The sequence below is a fragment of the Hemitrygon akajei genome, chromosome 2, assembly GCF_048418815.1.
Source record: "Hemitrygon akajei chromosome 2, sHemAka1.3, whole genome shotgun sequence".
Taxonomy (NCBI): Eukaryota; Metazoa; Chordata; class Chondrichthyes; order Myliobatiformes; family Dasyatidae; genus Hemitrygon; species Hemitrygon akajei.
The window spans coordinates 139,859,048-139,879,565 of NC_133125.1; the positions used below are offsets into that span (position 1 = coordinate 139,859,048).

The 20,518-nt window shown below is 43.6% G+C and overlaps 1 protein-coding gene across 1 annotated transcript in view; it reads left to right on the forward strand.

Moving 5' to 3' along the window:
* Positions 1-2,865: 2,865 nt before the first annotated feature.
* The window catches only part of LOC140715867 (solute carrier family 15 member 1-like), a 57,358-nt gene continuing 39,705 nt past the window's right edge, over positions 2,866-20,518 (forward strand). The window contains exons 1-7 of the mRNA XM_073028351.1: positions 2,866-3,029; positions 3,228-3,265; positions 13,968-14,052; positions 16,124-16,265; positions 17,444-17,563; positions 18,811-18,910; positions 20,212-20,302. Of these exons, the coding sequence (XP_072884452.1) occupies positions 3,023-3,029; positions 3,228-3,265; positions 13,968-14,052; positions 16,124-16,265; positions 17,444-17,563; positions 18,811-18,910; positions 20,212-20,302 (583 nt within the window). The 5' untranslated portion in view covers positions 2,866-3,022. The remainder of the gene's footprint in view (positions 3,030-3,227; positions 3,266-13,967; positions 14,053-16,123; positions 16,266-17,443; positions 17,564-18,810; positions 18,911-20,211; positions 20,303-20,518) is intronic.

Consider the following 20,518-nt stretch of genomic DNA (forward strand, 5'->3'; position numbering starts at 1 on the left):
GTGGAACACAGCAGGCTGGGCAGCATCTATAGGGAGAAGCACTGTCGATGTTTCGGGCTGAGACCGATGAAGGGTCTGGGCCCGAAACGTCAACAGTGCTTCTTCCTATAGATGCTGCCCAGCCTGCTGTGTTCCACCAGCATTTTGTGTGTGTTGCAAGTCTATTGAATGCAATTATAGTAATTTATAATAAATATTATGTACAACAGGATATTCAATATAACATAGAAATACAGTTGTGTCAGCATGAATTAATCAGCCTGATGGCCTGGTGGACGAAGCTGTCCCGGAGCCTGTTGGTCCTGGCTTGTATGCTGCAGTACCATTTCCCAGATGGTAGCAGCTGGAACAGATTGTGGTTGGGGTGACTCAGGTCCCCAATGATCCTTCGGGCCCTTTTTATACACCTGTCTTTGTAAATGTCCTAAATAGTGGGAAGTTCACATCTCCAGATACACTGGGCTGTCCGCACCACTCTCTGCAGAGTCCTGTGATTGAGGGAGGTACAGTTCCCATACCAGGCAGTGATGCAGCCAGTTAGGATGCTCTCAATCGTGCCTCTATAAAAAGTTCTTAGGATTTGGGGGGGCCATACCAAACCTCTTCAACCGTCTAGGGTGAAAGAGGCACTGTTGTGTACAGACTACGTGAGATCCTTGGTGATGTTTATGCCGAGGAACTTAAAGGTGCAAGATAAGGACAGAGCTGATTGTACCGTCAGGAGTCCATGTCCGCATACTAGGGAACAGTTTAATAGTAGTAAAAGGTATCCTGAGCTTGGTGGTATGGTAACTTCAGGCTTTTACCCGATGGGAGGGGGAAGAAGAGAGAATGTCCGGGTGGGTGGGATATTTCGTTATGCTGGCTGCTTTACTGAGGAAGCGAGGTGTAGATAGTTTTCACAAATAATTTCCTATGCTTTTAAAAGATAATGTTGTCAAATCAGGTCAGCCAGCATTTATGGAAATGAATAAACAGTTGACATTTCAAGCCGAGACACTTCTTGAAAATTGGCTTTGTGGACGTTGAAAGGCTTTGAGTCAACAGTCAGAACTGAGTGGCTCTCTGTAAAGTGTTCTGCCAACACCAGCCGGCTCAGGAGCTCAGCTGAGGAGGAGGAAGAGAAGAAAGAAGAAATGAAGAAAGAGGGGGGAGAAGTTGGAGGAGTAGGACAGGAAGAGGCAGTTGGGGTGGAGAAGATGGAGGAGGTGGGAGAGGGCAAGGACGTGGAGGAAGGGAAGGGAAGAGGAGTTGGATGAGAAGTAGTAAGTGGAGGAACTGAAAAGATGGATGGGTTGGGGAGAAAATAGGAAGGGGAAAGATCAACTCACCCAGACAGCAGCAAGCTGGTCAGGGACCAAGGGACTGTGAGCACTGGCACTGTCATGTCCCAGCCCCAGGGATCTTGCTGAAGATCAGAAGAGGACTTCATACAGACCCCCACTGGACCCTCTCACAGTGTGAATAACCTGGTGGTCAGGTACCAGGAAGCCTCATGGTTGTTGGAGGAGTCCTACACTTTGGCCACCTGAAGTCATTTGATCTGCCACCCAGTTAACCTAGAGACTGGAGGTGGGCAGTGTCCACAGAGATGTAACGTGAAGATCTCCATAGAAAGGGTTGGGTGGAGTCTACCCAATGGCTTCCTTTGTCTGTGCTTTGCATCAATACAGAGGGCAGACACTAATCATCACTACCTGCAAGGTTTCCCCTCTCCCTCAATGACTTGAAGGACTCAAAACCATTAACTGGACCCTGTGAGTTTGATCTATCACAAACTGACCTAGCTTAGGCAATTCACCACACAACTCTTAGATACCTCACAGTGATACCTCCTGTTACTTGTAGATAGAAGTATGCATAGAAGAACCTTTAACCACAAGTCACACAGACTGCCACCCACACAAAATGTCTCCAGGGCTTTGGAAAAGCTGTGGATCACGGTGGGATAGTCCTCTAAGCACCTATCAGGAGCTAGGTGCTCTAGCTTGTGAGCTGGAAACAGAAAATACTGGCTTTCCTAACACAAGGAAGTCAGGCAGGATTCCAGTATGTCTTTCACCTTTCCTTTGGAATGCTCCAAATCAATTTTCTCACTGAAGTGCGAAGTAAAGCGGGAAGTGTGCCAACCAACCCGTACAAAGAAAGATTCCTCAAGCAGCAGTGGGTGAATGAACTACGTGGCCCTGTTGCTGAATGTGGAGTCTCTGAACAAGACGCTGTCCTGGCCAGGGGGTATCTTACACACTGCTCGGACAGAACGTTCAGCAGACATCCCATCTGAAGGACACAAAAACAGAATGCAAGCTGACACCGAAACACTTGATCAAGTTTCAAAGAAAATTTATTATCACAGTATGTATAAGTCACATATACTACCTTGAAATTCTCTTTTTTCTCGCAGGTATCCACAGTAGAACTGGAAAGTACAGTAATCAACAAAACATTACATACAGACTGACAATCAGCCAATGTGCAATAATTGTGTATATTTAAATAGATAAATAATACTGAGAACACGAGTTGTAGAGTTCTTGAAAAGTGAATCCTTAGTTCAGAGTTCAGGTGAGTGAAGTTATTCTCGCTGGTTCAGGAGCCTGATGGTTGAAGGGTAATAACTGTTCCTGAACCTAATGGTGTGGGAGCTGAACCTCCTGTACCTGCTTTGTGATGGCAGCAGTGAGAACTTGATCTTGAACCTTGAACAATTATGTTCAACGGGGGAGCTGTCAAACTTGCTGTAAACACTTGTGCAATCTGAAATGAAATTCCCGGCCTGTTCGCTGCCCAGCAAAATCTCCTCCCATTAAGGCAGCCAGGTCGGTGTAATCTCAGGAGCTGCTTCACAGATAGCGCTGTACTATTGCACCGAAGGAGATGAAGAGCAACCTCGTCACCTGACTGATTAGAAATGGACCAAGTTCAAGGCCATTAAAGGCAAGTTTAAAACTTGATCCCAAGCCTCCAGTCAATCTCTTCTCAAGTTTCCAGGGAGCACCAAGCCACCTTAACCAGCTGCAACATGAAAGGTTGGTGACACCGCAATTCAAATAATCTGGATTATTTAAATATTCCACTTGACTAACAAGTTTTTTGAAAATTGGAGCTCGTTGTACAACCAACAAAGGATACACAGATTCTGCTGTTCCTGGAATCATTCAAAATCAACCCTTCTCTAATGTCTAAAAAAGCACTCATTTCTCTCTTGTTTCTGAAACTTTCCACAGATAAAGAGAAGGCACCCAAGGAGCAGGGAAGCTCAAAGGTGAGTGGATTTTCTACCGTTCATTCCACACTGCGTTCGGATTGCCTTACCTCTTGCTATGGAACCATTCAGAATCAGTCATAGTGCCTGGATGAGAGACTGTCTTTTACAGGGAAGATACCCGATCAATATTTTTGCTGTGCAGCACCTTTACAAAGAACAAATTAGTTGTAGAATGTCACTCTCTACCTGCCGAGTAATAAGTTATAAGGAATCTTTCGTACACCAGTGTAATAATTCTGTTTCTAGGTTACTTTTGAAGATCACTATTAATCATTTCCTTTCCGCTTTGAACTGCTGCTTAATGTACTTTCTGTTGCAATCTTCATTGAAATATTGCCAAGAAATGTATTTAACATGTTTCCATTCTTGGTAAGATTTATGATGATCTAAAATTATACTTCAGTCATGACTGTCAGACACTTGCCCACATCTTAATTATTCCTGAGGTTTCAACTCTGGAAGAAAAGGTTTGCATTTTGTCGTAGAAGGGAAAACACTAGGTATACTTAGCAGATCAGGCAGCACCTGTGGAGCGAGAAACAGAGTTAATGCTTCAGGTGGAAGATTCTTTGTCAGAAAAGAGAGAAAGCAGGTTAGTTTTTAAGCGGCAGAGAAGATTGGACAGGAGGAGAGGGGTTAGACCAGTGGTTCCCAACCTTTTTTTGGCCATGCCCCACCTAATCACCTCTAAAATCCTGATGCCCCCTGTGGTGATATATAATTCTTATTATTCAAAAAGTGAACTCCTATTCACCTGGAGGAAGCCTAAAAGACCATTAACTTGGTTTAAACAAGCTTCCAAAGAACATGGCATTCATGAAAGAGAAAAATAAAAGAACCAAAGGACTGTTAAAGTTCTGAGGAAGAAATTACTAAGAAATTGTAAAAAAAAAGAACATTAAGTGATATTAAAATAATAATAATAATTAATAAATAAAACAATGCCGATTCGTTTCTACAGCATACAAAGACAGATACACCGTTTAAAAGAGATGACGCAATGTACACACCTTCACACCACCAAGAACCGAAAGCTACTGCAAAAAACAGCATTGGCGCGACCTCGTACGAGTTTCTTACGCGTTTGGACTTGTTCATTTGTTCCTTCCTACATCAGTCAATTCATTAATTTAATTATGAAAGCCATTTGATGGTTGTAATGATGGTGATACACTATATATACAGTACATACGCAATTATGCATGTACATACACAAGTATTTTTATGTATGCATACTGTATATACACATATGTATTAACTCGCACACACACTCATACTCACACAGACTTACTAGAAAAAATTCACTGTTAATAACTCATTCTCGAATTGCCCCCCTTAAAAATCAAATTACCCCCCTGTGGGGCGTACGCCCCACATTGGGAACCACTGGGTTAGACGGATAAACCAAAGGGAATATCATTGATGGGGTGTGGGGTGTGATGCTAAGCTTATTGTGGGGAGGGAGAGTCAGTGGGTGAAAGGGTGTGGTTAGAGAATAAAGCTGTGAAATGAAAACGATTAGAAAGTGAGAATACAGACAAAGGAACGTGAAATACTGTGAAACATTTTACATGACTGTGCAGTCTATGCAAATGACCCAGTATCACTGACACCTAGCTGACTTTTACTGACTTATCCCCACAGCAACCTTAGCACCACCCTTCAGAGAGACTCCACTTGCCCTCCTTCCCCCACTCTCTCTGCAACTTCATGCTAACTTGTCTTCTCTCTATTGTCCTGAAGAAGGACCTTTAACATGAAACTTTAGCTCCGTTTCCCTGTCCACAGTCACGGCCAGAGTGTTCCCTGCACTTAATGGTTTTATTTCAGATTTACAATGGCTTTTGACATCACAACTTGTAGTGACGTCTGTAAGTCAATGGATAATGTTGTGAGAATACTCACTGCTGAAGCCCAGAGACACTGCGGCCGACTTTGCATGCCAGGATTTCCCCAAGAGCAAATGAAAAGGACCAGACAATCTGCTGGTGGATGGTGCTGAGTGAGGGAGACAGGAAGACGATTCTGGCTCTCTGAGCTGTGGCCCCCACATCCACCTGAGCAGGCAGGTAGGATCTCATTTCTTATGAGGAAAGGTTGAGTAAGCTGGGACTTCCCTCTTTGGAGTGAAGGAGGATGAGCGGTGACTTGATAGAGGTGATAAGAGGCATGGATAGAATAGACAGCCAGCACCTTGTTCCCAGTGTGGAAACGGCTAATATGAGAAGGCACGATTTTAAGGTGATTGGTGGAAAGTATCGAGGGGATATCTGAGGTCAGATTTTTTTGCACAGAGTGGTGGGCGTGTGGAGCATGGGCCAGGGTGGTGGTAGAGGCTGGTACATGAGGGACATTTAAGAGATTCTTAGACGAATGAAAGTAAAATGGAGGATAATGTTGGAGGGAAGCATGAGATTGATCTTGGTGTAGGTTAAAAGGCTGGCATAACCCTGTGGGCCGAATGGCCTGTACTGTGCTGTACTGTACTGTTCTATTTTCTATGTCAACATCTTCTCTGGAAGATGGTGACTGACACTCTGTCACACCCTAGGAGTGCCAGTCTGTCGAGAGTCACTAGTGAACCCCCCAAGACCAAACTAGTGGTTAACTAATAGCTGAACTCCCTAAACCAAAAAGCACTCAATGGAGCTAGAAGGAGAATTAAATCCCTCAGAATGGGCTTCAAGTTTATTGCCTCTAACCCTGGGGCCATTAATCCACAGAATGGGCTTCAAGTTTATTGCCTCTAACCCTGGGGCCATTAATCCACAGCTGAGTAGACATCAGACTTGCTTTTGTGCAGGCCTCCAATTTAAATAATTGGTTCACCCAACGCGATTAATGAAAGACTTTTTGTTTGTGCAAGGACTGGCTGCTCATTTACATTAGTGGATACAGAGATATCTGCAACTCAGATGGATAAAAGTTACCAGCCTTCCTCGTTACAGTCATGTCAGCAACAAATATTGCGAATGAAATTTATTTCAGGTTCAAAGGTCCTGGTTGAGGAAGTCCACTACTCTGTTGACTTTGCCGTTTGGAATCTTGTTTGGATGTCTTTGAGAAACCTTCAGCAGCTCTCTCAGTGTGTGATATACACTACGTCGATTGTTACAGGTCAGGGGTGTGATCCTCACCAGAAACTGGAAACTACCAAAGAAAATCAGGAAACAGCAGGTGCTGGAAACGTAAAATAAAAATACAACTCTAGAAACACTCAGCTGGTCAGGCAGGAGGTTATCATTTCAGAACTGACCCTGAGGATAAGCTGTGAACAGGTTTGCCTGGTTATTGAGTGAATGGGAGCATTTAGAGAGTGAGAATGTAGACAAAATGATGGGGGAGTTGTGAAACGCAGACTGGGGCGACGTGTCCGGAAGGTTAGGCTGGGTACGTCTTCCACCCCAGAGAGGAAAAAATTGAAAGGGCTAGGAAAAACAAACATGGTAAGTCAACGTCACAGACCATTGACTGTAACAGACAGAAATCAAGTTATCTGAAGCTGTAGATTTCAATAGTGAGTCCAGAAGGCTACCAGGTGCCCAGACAGAACATGAAGTGGTGTACCTCGATCATAATTTCCCCAATTATACCTTAGCGGAGACAACCCAATCCCCAAGCTTCTTTTGTCTCCTTCCCAGTTCAGACAGATGGTTTTCACCCTGAAACATTAACTCTGTTTCCTTTTCCATAGATGCTGCCTGGCCTACTGAGTGTTTCCTTCACCTTCTGTTTTTATTTTGGATTTCATGCATCTGCATTGTTTTAAAGATTTGGTTTCAACAACTCGTCCTCTTCTTTAGATTACTAGAGTAATATCCTTCACCTGATCAATAAAAATATAGTTCTCCTGTCAGTGTGATATGTAAAATTGCAGAAAGGTTCAGAAGAGGTGCAGACCATTCATCTCATGGTCCCTATGCTGGTTCTTTGAAAGACCTAGTCAGTGCAACTCTCTTCTCTAATAAGCTACTCCCCTGGCAAGAAACAGCTCGGGAGTTTAAACCTTGCAGTGTTTTCAGGAATACACGTTTGGCCTTAGCACAATGTGTTAAATGTGCACATGTTCCCCATCAGCACTAGCCTCCACCTTCTGCCTTCACTCACAGCCCTACTACACATTCCCGCTTCCATTTCCACCATCCAGTCCATGCTCTCTTCTCACTACTACCATTGGGTAGGAGGTGCAGGAGCCTATGGTTCATCACCACCAGGTTCAGGAGCTCAGGAACAGTTATTACCCGACAGCCATCAGGCTCCTGAACCAACATGGATAACTTTACTCAGGTCAATTCTAAACTGCTTCTACAACCTATAGACTCACTACAACCTACAACACGTTCTCAGTATATACATTTATAAATACAGTACGCAGTATTGAACCCAGCTCACTAAAGCTGTGAGACACCAGCTCTGCCTGATGCACCCCTGTGCTCAGGGCCCACCACCATTGCAAGGAAGTTCTTCCTGGTTTCAAGCCTCCCTATCAAATGTCCCTTCATTCTCAAGGTAAGAGGGATCTTTTTATTCCTGAGAGGATTCCAGTAACAAACACAAAATGCTGGAGGATTCTTCTTCAGATCCCAGGCCTTGAAATCCTGCACAACACCCCTGGGAACTATTTCTTCTCAAACTCTGTCTGCAATTGTAGTCTTCCACTTAAATTGAAAGGTGTTAATTTCAATCCCACCCAAAGATTTGAACATAAAGTCTTGGTTGGAACAACAGATGATCTGTTGTTACGTGAAAGGCATTGCATTTTTAACTAAGATTAAACTGAGATCCCATCTTTTTAACAGCTTTAGAATAAGAATAGTATGGAAACAGATACTTTGGTCCAACCAGTCCATGCCAACCAAGGTGTCCATCTATGTTCGCTCATTTGCCAGTGTTTGGCTCTTATCTCTCTAAGTCGAGGGCTCCAAGCTTTTTTGTGCCATGGACCAAAGCCATTAAGCAAGGGGTCCATAGACCTCAGGATGGGAACCCCTGCACTAAATCGTTCAAATCCATGTACCTGTTATTACTGTTGTTCCTCTTCGTGCCCTGTGGCGCACTAAGTGGAAACCTTGCTGTTTCTTTGGCATTAGTCTATTTTTTATGAGGCCGAGTTGCTAGCCCAGTGCTCAAACCAGCATGAATGGAAAGTGTGAAAGGAGCCGGGCGGATTTGTACCCAGGACCACTCATCCCGAAGTCCGGTGTGGGTGCCACTACACCTCCAGCCAGCAACGTACCCATTACATGCTGTTTATGAACCTGCCTCAACCACTTCCTCTGGCAGCTCATTCCATGCCCTGACCACACACCTTGTCAAAAAAAAGTTATCCCTCAGGTTCCTATTTCTCCCTTCTCACCTTAAACCAATGTCCTTAAGTTCTTGTTTGCCCAACTCTGGGATAAAACTGTGCACGTTCACCCTAACCAAGCCCCTATGATTTTATACAACTCTCTGTGATCACCCCTCAGTATCCCACACCACAATAAATAAAGTCCTAGCCTGCCCAGCCTCTCCTATCACTCAGCTCAACCTCTCTCTCTCTATAACTCAGTTCCTTTTTTATAATGCCTCTGTTCATTTGCATAATGGATTGTGCCAATTCAGTACCTCGGAGGCTTTACTGGATTACTTCAGACCTTCACATTCCAAGTTTGCTTCATACAAGAATACTAGATGCACGCTGTAGGACTGCTGTCCCAAACAGAAGATCAGGGAAGAATTGCTCGAGTACTAGGCCTATTGTTCCTTCTGATTGACTCGGGTACTCGAAGGACTGATCTGAGGTGATTGAAGGGTTTGCTTGGGATGGAGAACTATTCCCCTCTGGAGAAGGCTGCCCTCAGAGTTGTCTTCCAGTCAGTCATGAGTGAGAGAAGGATATGTGGAAGTTGTGGCAAGGCAAGGGTTAAGATGATGTCCAGGCGAGGATAGCCTTCAGATAATGTGCAGTCAGCCGAGGCAAGAAAGGTCTTTCAAGAGCATAGCTTCCCTCTACATAGCAGGGGCCCAGAGCCATTGGGCTTACTTGAGACAAGGTAAGGATGTAATGGAAGGATGCAAGGACATGCCAACTGAGGGATTGTTCCTTTAATAACCTCATAGTATTGTAGGCTGTGAGCTTGCAGTTTCTATTGATTTTTAACAACTGTACTGTGAATGTCAATTAAACTTGCAAATAACAAATTTGAACAAATACAAGGTTAACCATTGATCGATTCTGTACAAAAATAGCATTTCTTTGCTCAGAATTCAGAACAGTGTGGTGACAGGGGCCATGTTGTTCTCCTCGTGCACAAGGAACTAAAGAACGATTGAGAAATGAGTGTGAGTTTGCAGGGTCCAGGTAATCGGCGGTGACAGATACACCTCCTCCTCACACTGCAGGAGCCAGGAGTCTGAAGCTCCTGCCCCCAACAAGGGTGGGGCGTCAGTAACAGTGGCTCATCTGAGGTTGTTTGAAGTTTGTTTTGGAGAGGCACAGACCTAAAGTAGGCCAACGTGGTCAAGGGACAAATTAATCACGGAGTAATGGGATACCAGGAAGCGAATGTCCTCCTCCTGTTCCAGTTTAATGTCCCTGAGTAAATATCCAAACGAAGGGAGAGAATGAAGGCAGAAACCTTGACATGGTGATAAGAATATTAAAACTCAGCATGTAGGTAGGTCAGTGCAGACATTTATAAAAGAGTGTGCTAAAGCCCCTCAGTCATTCTTGACCCATTGGGCACAACCCTAATCACTACAGTTTAGCAACATTATGACAGCTTTGATCACTTTGCAGTAAAATGGACTGTTTTATTTCTTTCTAATTGTGTTCCCTTTTGTAAAACCAGTGATAATTTACGCTTCATTTATATTTTGTCTTGTAAGTGCTTCTTATGTATGTGCTCTGCAAGTTAGTCTTTGACAGCTCCTGTGCATTCATGCATTTGTGCACCTGACAATAAACTCAACTTTGACTTTGACAGCATTAGATACTAAAGGGCAAAGGGAGTCAATTGGCTGTTCCTACAGCCTATGGACTCTATTTCAAGGACTCTTCATCACAGGCTCTGGATGTTTATTGCTTATTAATTTATTTATCATTATTATTATTATTTCTTATTTATTTTTGTATTTGCACAGTATGTTGTCTTTTGACCATTGGTTGTCAAACAGGGTGTGGGCTTTCATTGATTCTATTATGGTTATTGGAATTATTGAGTATGCCTGCAAGAAAATGAATCTTGGGGCTGTATATGATGACATACATGTAGTTTGATGATAAATTTACTTTGAACTTTGAGGTACTCATCTACCTGATTTTATTGGTCACTATAAATGAAAAAAAAAATCTTCAGATGCTGGAAATCTGAAATTGGATTAAACAACACCGGAAACACTCAGCAGGTCAGGCAGTATCTGTGGAGAGAGATAGAGAGTTAATGTTTCAGCTTCAAGACCTGATGAAGGGTCTTCAGCCCGAAACATTAACTGGTTTCTCATATCACAGATGCTGCATGCACTGCTCAGTTCACAGAACTTAAAAAAAGATTCTGTGTTGATTGTAAACCTGGTTGGGTTGCGTATTAAATCAGAATTTTAGAACAGTGAGTCCTTTTGGAGCTTCTCCTAACTTGCTGCCTTAGACATGCCAGTCCTCCACCCGGATGTGGCTCTCAGCTTCCAGCAACCCAATCGTCGTCCATCTTCCATCCCCAACCTCCTCCATCCCCCTCCATCCCCCTCTTCTCACTTTCTTTCCTCCATGTGGACCTCACTGGTGATGCCTGCATTTTTTGGCCATCCCTAATCACCCTGACTGAGCAGCCTGTTAAGAGCCGACCATGTTGGTGGGTCTGGAGTCACTTTGAGGACAGACCAGGTGAGCACAGCAGGACCTTAGTGAAGCATTCCTCGCTGGTTTCTCTTACCTGGGATGAGGTTGCTCTTATGTTTAGTTGTTTGACTTCAAATTGTAATGGCAGGATTCCAGCTCGTAAATTTAGAACTAGAAACCCAAGCTTTGCCATGGGAGACACAGCACAGAAACCCTTCAGCCCATCGAGTCCACACTGACAACCAACCACTCATTTACACCAGCCCTACATCCATATCAACTCTCTCAGTTCCTAGCTACACCTATAAACCATAAGATGTACAGTAGGAGCCATTCAGCCCATTGAGTCTGTTCCACCATTCAATCATGTTTCGACCCCATTCACTCCAAAACCTTTAACTTCCTTACCAGAGTTAGAATCAGAATCAGGTTTTTTAATGACTGAGATACATTGTGAAGTTTGTTGTTTTGCGACAGCAGTACAATGCAAGACATAAAAAAGCTATAAATTACAATTTTTAAAAAAAGTGTAAAAGAGGAATAGTGAGTTAGTGTTCATGGGTTTGCCAGCTGCACGGAAATCTATCCAATCTCTGCTTTTCATATACCCAGTGACTTGGCCAGCACGTCTTTTCTTATACACAGGGGTCACAATATTCCAAATGTTTGATGAAACCTCAGCAGTACATCCTTACTTTTATACTCTAGTCCTCTTGAAAGGAATGGTAATTCCCCTCTTTACTGCTGACTCAACCTGCAAGCTAACTCAAAGAGCATGCTGAACTAGGACTCGCAAGTCCCTTTGCGCCTCCAATCTATAAATTATTTCCTCATTAGGAAATAGTCTATAGCGACAATTTCCTGTAGACAATTAACCTATTGACCTAAGTATCCTTAGGAGTGTCTTTAGGAAGAATCTCATGTGGTCACATGGAGAACGGGCAGACTCCACACAGACAGCAGTGGAGGGCAGGACCGAACCATGTCTCTGACTCTGAGGCTGTGCTGGCCATTGATTCAGTAAATTAACCACGATGTTACTGAGGAGTCTGTCTGTATCCCTTCCGTCCATCACACCTGTCTTCCCCCATTTCCATATGACTGTTAAACATAGGAGCAGAATAAGGCCGCGTTGCTCATTGAGTCTGCTCTGCCATTCCATTGTGATTTATTACCCCTCCCAATCCCTTTCTCCTGCCTTCTCCCCCCAACCCCAAGGACGATCCCAGGTTTGAGGTTCAAAGTTTAAAAGTTCAAAGTACACTTATTATCAATGTACTGAGATTCATTTACTTAGACCATAAGACATAGGAGCAGAATTAGGCCATTCAACCCCATTTACCTCCCCTCTTGCCACATCCCTTGATGCCCCGACCAATCAGCTTCCACTCTGAATGTACCCACGGACTTGGCCTCCGCTGCAGCCTGTGGCAGAGCATTGCAGTCCACTTGCAGGCATTTACAGGGAAAAAACAGAATTTAATCAAAATCTGCACATAAACTGGAAAGACTAATATATAACGAATGTACAAAAGAAGACAGAACATGCAAATAAAGAAAATAATGCTGAGAATCTGAGTTGTCAGAAGCCTTTGAAAGTGAGTCTGTAGGTTGCTGAATGAGTTCAGAGTCGTTTATTCTCACTGGTTACAGGGTAATAATTGTTCCTGAACTTGATAGTGTGGGACCTAAGGCTTCTGTACTTCCTGCCCAATGGTAGTAATGAGAAGACAACATGGCCTGGATGATGGGGGTGATGGGTCTCGGATGATGGGGGTGATAGGTGTCTGATGATGGGGGTGATGGGTCTCGGATGATGGGGGTGATGGGTCTCTGATGATGGGTGTTGCTTTGTTGTGGCAGCACTCCATGTACTCAATGGTGGGGTGGACTTTGCTTCTGATGGACTGGGTTGTATCCATCATTTTCTGTAGCCTTTTCTGTTCCCTTGTCATTGGTGTTTTCATTACCAGGCAACCAGTTAGAATACTCTCCACTGTGGATCTACAAAACTTTGTCAATGATTTTGCTGATACACCGAATCTAGACAGACTTCTAAGAAAGCAGAGGTGCATGAGGGCTGGTTCATGACTCAGATCCCTTCTGACTTCCCGCCTGACCAGCCCTTGACCAGCTGGTTGTGTTAGGTGACCCAGGCATGTGGTTTGGAGTTCATCCACCCAGGCCTTGAGATGGACAGAGAGCATAGAGTTCACTTACCATCTTATAACAGAATCCTGGCAACAGCTCGATTTCCTGCCCTTTGTAGTTTTTGTTTGTAACAGGAGCTGGATTTTCTGATTTTCTTTCCCTTTTCTGGGAAAATGGGCAAAGGAGGCGTTTGCCAAATGAGACATTCCCTAAGGCACCAAGGTCTCTCAAAGACAGTGGGGGAAGCCAGCCTGGTACCTTGGGGACAACTTGTCAATCTCACTCAGAAAGGGTGTGTGGTTCTCACCATCGAGCTACCATCTTGCAATGACAACTACATTTCAGTGTTTGTGAAATGCACTTTTGAAGCACAACCGTTTCTTTTTACTGCCTGGTTATTGAGTTAAAGCATTATTTCTGCTTCTCTCTCCACAGGTGCAGCCTGATCTCCTGAGAATTGCCAACACTTCTTATTTTTATTTCAGATTTCCAGTATCTGCTGTACTTTGCCTTTGTTTGTGTCTGCTCCTCTCCGCTTCCAGTCAGTATGTTGTTTCTCATGACTACGATTAAACAATAAGAACCAATCAGTGTTCAGGTCCTATCACTCATGCATGAAGATGACATATTCGGACAGCAGGGGCAGGTGTGACACGTGATAAGCCAGCTCCTTATCACAGATGGACCATTGATGAAGATTGGAGGTCACGTATCTTTGTTTTCTTACAGCTGAATATTCTTGGATATCCCATCAGCATCTGCTTCATTGTGGTTAATGAATTCTGCGAAAGGTTCTCCTACTATGGAATGCGAGGTACCAGCTGTTTTGTACGCGATGTGTCAGTGACCAAAAATCCTCGTCCCTGGGTTCTACCTGGTAGCGGGTGACTGCATGGGATCTTGTGGTTCTTGGCTGGGTTGGTCGTGCTCTATCCTCACTCTGAAAAAGTGAAGATGCTACCTAGGATCCCGTATCCTGTTTCAGAAACTTATTGACACGAGACTTATCTTTCTAATGAGCAATGACTGACAAATAAATGGGTTCAATAGCACTGTGATCACTAAGTCAGCATCCAGGGACCTGAACTGAATCCTACCATCGTGGATGAGAGTATAACTTAAAATTGGAAGATCATATATATTATTACTAACTTATATCACATGAAGTTTGCAGCAGCAATACAGTACAAAGACATAATAATTAGGCAGCAAGGTAACTTAGTGGTTAGCAAAAGGTTTTACTGTATGGGGAACCCAAGTTCAATTCCTGCTGCTGCCTGTAAGGAGTTTGTACGTTCTCCCTGTGACTGCTTGGGTTTCCTATGGGTGCTCCAGTTTCCTCCCATAGTCCAAAGTCGGTAGGTTAATTGGTCATTGCATATTGCCCCATGATTAGGCTAGCATTAAATTGGTGGGTTGCTCGAGGGGCCAAAAGGGCTGTATCTCATTAAATAAATATATAGATAGTTAAATAGATGACTATAAATTATAAAATTAGTAAATAGTGAAAAAAAGAAAGGCTGGTTTCTCAAAGAGTATTGAAAGGAGGGATTTAGGGAGGCAACTTCACAACTCAAAGCCTTGGCAGGCAAAAACATTGGGGATTCAAATTTGGGATGAGTGGGAGGTCAGAAATGTTAGAGTTCAGGAGATAAGAGGGGCTGGAGGAAGTGGAGAGGGGCCAAGCTGATGAATAATTGATGTTGGGTTATTACTGTCACACATACCTAGACACGGTGAAAAAACTTTGTTTGCAGACCATTCAAGACAGATCATGCCAGGCACAATGGCACTGAGGTAGAAAACAGAGTTAAGTATTTTTCATTCATAGAACATAGAAGAGTACAGCACAAAAACAGGCCCTTTGACCCACAGTGTCTGTGCCAGCCACGACTGCTGTCGAAACTAATCCCATCCACCTACATATGGTCCATATCCCTCCATTCCCTGCCTGTTCGTGTGTCTGCCTAACTCCCCCTTAAACATCGTTGTTGTCATATGGGCTTCCACCAGCTCCCACGGCAGTGCATTCCAGGCATCCACCACTTTCTGTGGAAGACAGAAAGCTTGCCTTCTAAACCTCATTTAATCTTCTCCCCGCTCACCTTAAATCTATGCCCTCTGATATGTGGCATTTCCATCCTGGGAAATCGATCTGTTGTCGGTCTATTGACTGGAGACAGAATTGAACACTGAGCATGGGTGCTGGAGTGTACTCGACCCTGTGGAAGAGAGGACACAGGCAGCAGAGGTCTGGACAGTGCTGAGTTTACGGGACAGGAGAGGACAACTGAAGACGACAAAGGCGAGGAGAGTATGTGCCAGAACAACAGAGGACAGGAGAGCCCTTTTAATATTGCAATTTAATTAGAGTTGTAGATCATACAGCATAGAAACAGGCCCTTCAGCCCGACTCACCCATTCTAACAAAGGTGCCCTCCTAAGGCCATACTCTCTAAACCTTCTCTTTCCATGTACATATCCAAGCGTCTCTTACATGCCATTAACTCACCTGCCTCAACTACCTTCTCTGGTAGCTCCTTCCACCCTCTGCATGACGAAGTTTCACCCATAGGTCTCTTCTTAATTTTTCCCTTCTCCCCTCTCACTTTCCACTTAATTTTCATTTCTTATGCAGATTCACCCTATCTATGCCCCCTCATGTCACCCCTCAATCTCCTATGCGCCAGGGAATACAGGTAAAGTCCTGGCCTGCCCAAGCTCTGCCTGTAACTCAGGCCCTTGAGTCCTGGCGACTACCTCACGAGTATTCTTTGTGCTGTTGCACACTGATTTCCTATTTTAGTGTGTGGGGGGGGGGGGGGGGGGAGATGTCCACGAATGAACAATGCTGAGATGATTCTGCCATTCTGTCTCTTTCACAGCGGTGCTCGTGCTGTACTTCCGCTATTTTCTTCGCTGGGATGAGGATCTCGCCACCGCAATTTACCACGGCTTTGTCGCTTTGTGCTTCTTAATGCCTATCCTTGGAGCAATTATCGCTGACTCCTGGCTGGGAAAATTCAAGTAAGCTCCTTAGAAATTGCTTTACTTCATAAATAAATTTAGAAGAAAAAAGCCTGGCCTTGCGTAGCATCTACGTTGAACTCTCAAAATGTTTTCTAGTCTGTGCGGGAGCAAGTGGCCACTCTGTAATATAATCAGTCTCTAAGATTAATGTGGTGGAGTAACTACCATCTGGAAGACTGGAGACAGCTTCAATGCTGAACCGAAGCTAGGGTCTTTGGTGCCATCTGAAAGAGCAGAAGGAGCCTCAATTTAAGTTTTCATTCAACAATACCATTCCTCTAATTACGTATTGGAGCGTGCACATGTGTGTAACATATTTAAATGAGGATTCTTGTTTTTGTGTTTCAGAGTGTGAATGAGTGTGGTTTTGTGTGTGTTTATGGGTGTCTCCTTGTATCAGGGAGTGTGTGTATATCACGATGTGTGTCAAAATGTGTGTGTGTGTGTGTGTGTGTGTGTGTGTGTGTGTGTGTGTGTGTGTGTGTGTGTGTGTGTGTGTGTGTGTGTGTGTGTGTGTGTGTGTGTGTGTGTGTGTGAGAGAGAGAGAGAGAGAGAGAGAGACCGCCACAATAGGTGTAAAAAGTGCCTGAGTGTGTTTGGTGTGTCTGTCTCACTATATGTGTGAAAGTGCGAGAGTGTGTGCTTACGTTTGGGTGCCTCTGTGTCAGAGTGTGTGTGTGCGGAAGTGATTGAGTGTGAGGGGGTGGAAAGTGAATATTTGCTGACTGATTCGGAGAACAAGGGGAAGAATGTGTCAATAACAGCGGGGCAGTGAAGGTGAGTACCCACCTGAGACTTGAGCCTTTGAGTATAAGTGTGCAGGCTGGAATATTGTCGTGGTGTGATAGATAGATAGATAGATAGATAGATACTTTATTCATCCCCATGGGGAAATTCAACATTTTTTCCAATGTCCCATACACTTGTTGTAGCAAAAACTCATTACATACAATATTAACTCAGTAATAATATGATATGCATCTAAATCACTAATTCAAAAGCATTAATAATAGCTTTAAAAAAAAAAGTTCTTAAGTCCTGGCAGTTGAATTGTAAAGCCTAATGGCATTTCTATGCTGCCTGAGGCGAGCACTTTCTCAGTTCCAGCCCAGATGCTGAATGACCTGGAGGCACCTGTGTTCTTCTCTGATGTATCTCTATTTTTATTGCAACAGGACTATTGTCTACCTGTCTATTGTGTACACCATTGGACAAGTGGTTATAGCCGTCAGTAGCATTGCGGACATATCTGATACTAATGGAGACGGTTACCCAGACAACCTGAATTTGCATATGTAAGTAAACTCAATCTTTCAATTAAATTGCATCAGTAATACTCGCAGTGTGGGTTCGCAGATCTCTTGCAAATGGGGCTTGAACCCATAAACCTGGGGCATTGCTTCAGAGAGACTATGGAATACTAGTGTTCCAGACGTCCTCGGAGAGTTCCTATGCCAATGCAGCAAGTAATGAAGAGGCTGGTTTCTATTGCAAGGGGCATAAAGGAAGAAGTTGGTGACACCACGAAGAGTTTGATCTTCTCATTTTAAAGAGGGATATTCTTGCCTTGAAGATGGTGCAGAGGAGATTCACTGCATTGATTCCAGATGTGAAGGAGCTGCCTGATGAGGAAATATTAAGCATTTTGGATTGAAAAGCAAAAGAAAATCATAAGATGCAGGAAACACTCATCAGGTTTGGTAGACCCGATGAAGGGTCTTGACGTGAAAGGTCAACCATCCCTTTCCATTCACAGGCAGTGCCTGACCCAGCATCTGTCGTCCCTCATGTCAACTGTGGGGAAGAAAGCAGAGGGAACAAGCTGATATGTTAATTCAGCATCTCTCTTGACAGATACTGCCTGATTTACTGGGTGTTTTTGGCTTTGCCTTTCTTATTTCGGACATCAGTGTCAGGAGATTTTGCTTTTTGTTAAGCAGACTGGAATTTGGAAGAATTAGAGGTGATGTTGATTATCAGTGGGCTGTGCAGAATGGATGGTTGGAGGGTGTTTTCTTTGGTGGGGGTATTTAAAACTAAGGGTGATTGCTTCATGATCAGGGTCGGCTATTAGGGATGGAGACGAGGAGGAATTCCTCTTTCAAAGGATGGGGAGGGAATCTTTGTAACTCACCAATTGGGGAGTTGTGGGGGATCAGTGATTTAATATATTCAAGTCAGAGATAGGTTTTTAGAAATTGGGGGAATGGTAAATTATGGGGACTAGAACATTACGAAGATGAATTGGTGGGATAATTAGCCTCTGCTAATGACTCCATTGCAGAGGTGACAAGGAAGGCAAGTAGTGCTGGTGGGCTGGTGCCTTAAGGAAGAGGTTGCAGAGACTCAGTGAAGAAAGGAGAGCAGGAGTAGGACTGATAGTCCTGGGTGTTACGGTTTGAGGGGTTGAATATCCAGCTCCCTATCCTTGTGTTTGATGCCTCAGAAGTGAGACTGCAACCAAATGAGCTGCAGCCAACTTTTTCCCTCAAAGTCTGCACCAAAGCCCAAGTGTTACAATGCAAGATTCTGTTTCTCCCAGAGGTTTGTCAATGCTCGGACTGCTGCTTATTGCTTTGGGAACTGGTGGTATCAAACCATGTGTGTCTGCATTTGGAGGAGACCAGTTTGAAGATGATCAGGTAAACAAAAACATTAAGATTAAAGTATATTCTTTAATCTACTGCTAAAGCCAATAAGAAAGTACTTTAATATATCAAACATGTTAACAATCATTTCAGTGCAAAAGCATATTTCTTCATTAACTGCATAGCGATTTTATTTTGTAATTATTCAAGTGTGAACATTACAGGACATGCTGTCCCTAGCTGAATGGAGCATCTCATGATGTACTGTTAGGTAGATCTATCCCTGCATTTACTGTACTTTCCTGTATCTCGCTGGGAGATACACGTAGCAAAGAAAACATAGCAGATTCCAATAAGTAATCTGTCTCCTGAACAAAACAAGGTCACAAAAATGGTGCTAGAAGAAAGCAGGTGAATTCAAATCATGTACAGGCGGGTTAAGCAGGCTGGCATTTTACTCATTGGAGCAAAGGAGAATTTGAAGTGAACTTGCAGAGGTGTATAATATCATGAGGAGCATAGGTATTGTGAATGCACGCAGCCTTTTACCCAGGGTTGGGGGATTAAAGGGCCATAGATTTAGGCCAGGGGCCTGTGGATCCCTTGCTTAATGGAAGTGGTCTATGGCATAAAAAAGGTTGGGAACCCCTTGTTTAAGGAGAGAGGGGACAAAGTTAATAGAAACCTGAAGAGCAACTTTCTCACCCAGAGTGTGGTCAGTAAATGGAAGTGGTTGAAGCAGGTACAACAGTAGCATTTAAAAGACTCTTGGACAGGTACATAGATAGGAAAAGTAGGAAAAGTTTAGACTGAGATGCAGGCCAAATGCAGGCATACTGGACTAGCTTAGACATGTGTCTTGGCCTGCATGGACAGATTAGACCAAAGGACCTGTTCATCCGATTCTATGAGGGACAAATAAAAGAGTGGGAGAAAGATTGGATGGATTAAGAGAGAAAGGAATATCGAGGAAACATGTTAAGTTCCTAACAATTGACGTTAAACCATTCCCTAAAAACAATTTGCTACCTGTTGGTGAGAGGTTGCCTAGATTCTGGATCTGAAAGGTTTAGGAAGAAATCAAATCATTAAAAGAATCATTAATAACACAGTGTGATGTGCCAACTCTAATTTTCTGCAGATACAGCAACTTTTCAATGCATCAGGTTTCTGGTTCTCTCAAGGGTTGATTGAAAGGGGGTGAGACTTGTTGGAAGATTTAGATATGACCTTAAGCATCATTAAACCTACTGTAACATCATCAGCTACACCAGGAGTAGGTAAATGTGATGATCTGTGAAAATGCGTTTGGTTCCTATTGCTGCTGGAGTCAATTCTCTCTTCTTTCTCTCAAGGAAAAGCAAAGGAGCAAGTTCTTCTCAATTTTCTATTTATCAATCAATGCAGGAAGTCTAATTTCCACAATTGTTACTCCCATCCTGAGAGGTATGCATGTCTGATGAAGCAAGTATCAATGTACAACAATCAACCGCAAAGTTTTTGGAAACTACTCCAAGCCAATCAGTCTTTTTTGATCAACATTCTGATTGAAAACACATCAAAGCTAATTGCAAAATAATCCAGTATTCTTGATTTCTACCATTTTCCGGATGCAGCGATTGTATATGCCTTTCAGTGCGGCTTTGTGCAACTGCGTTTTCA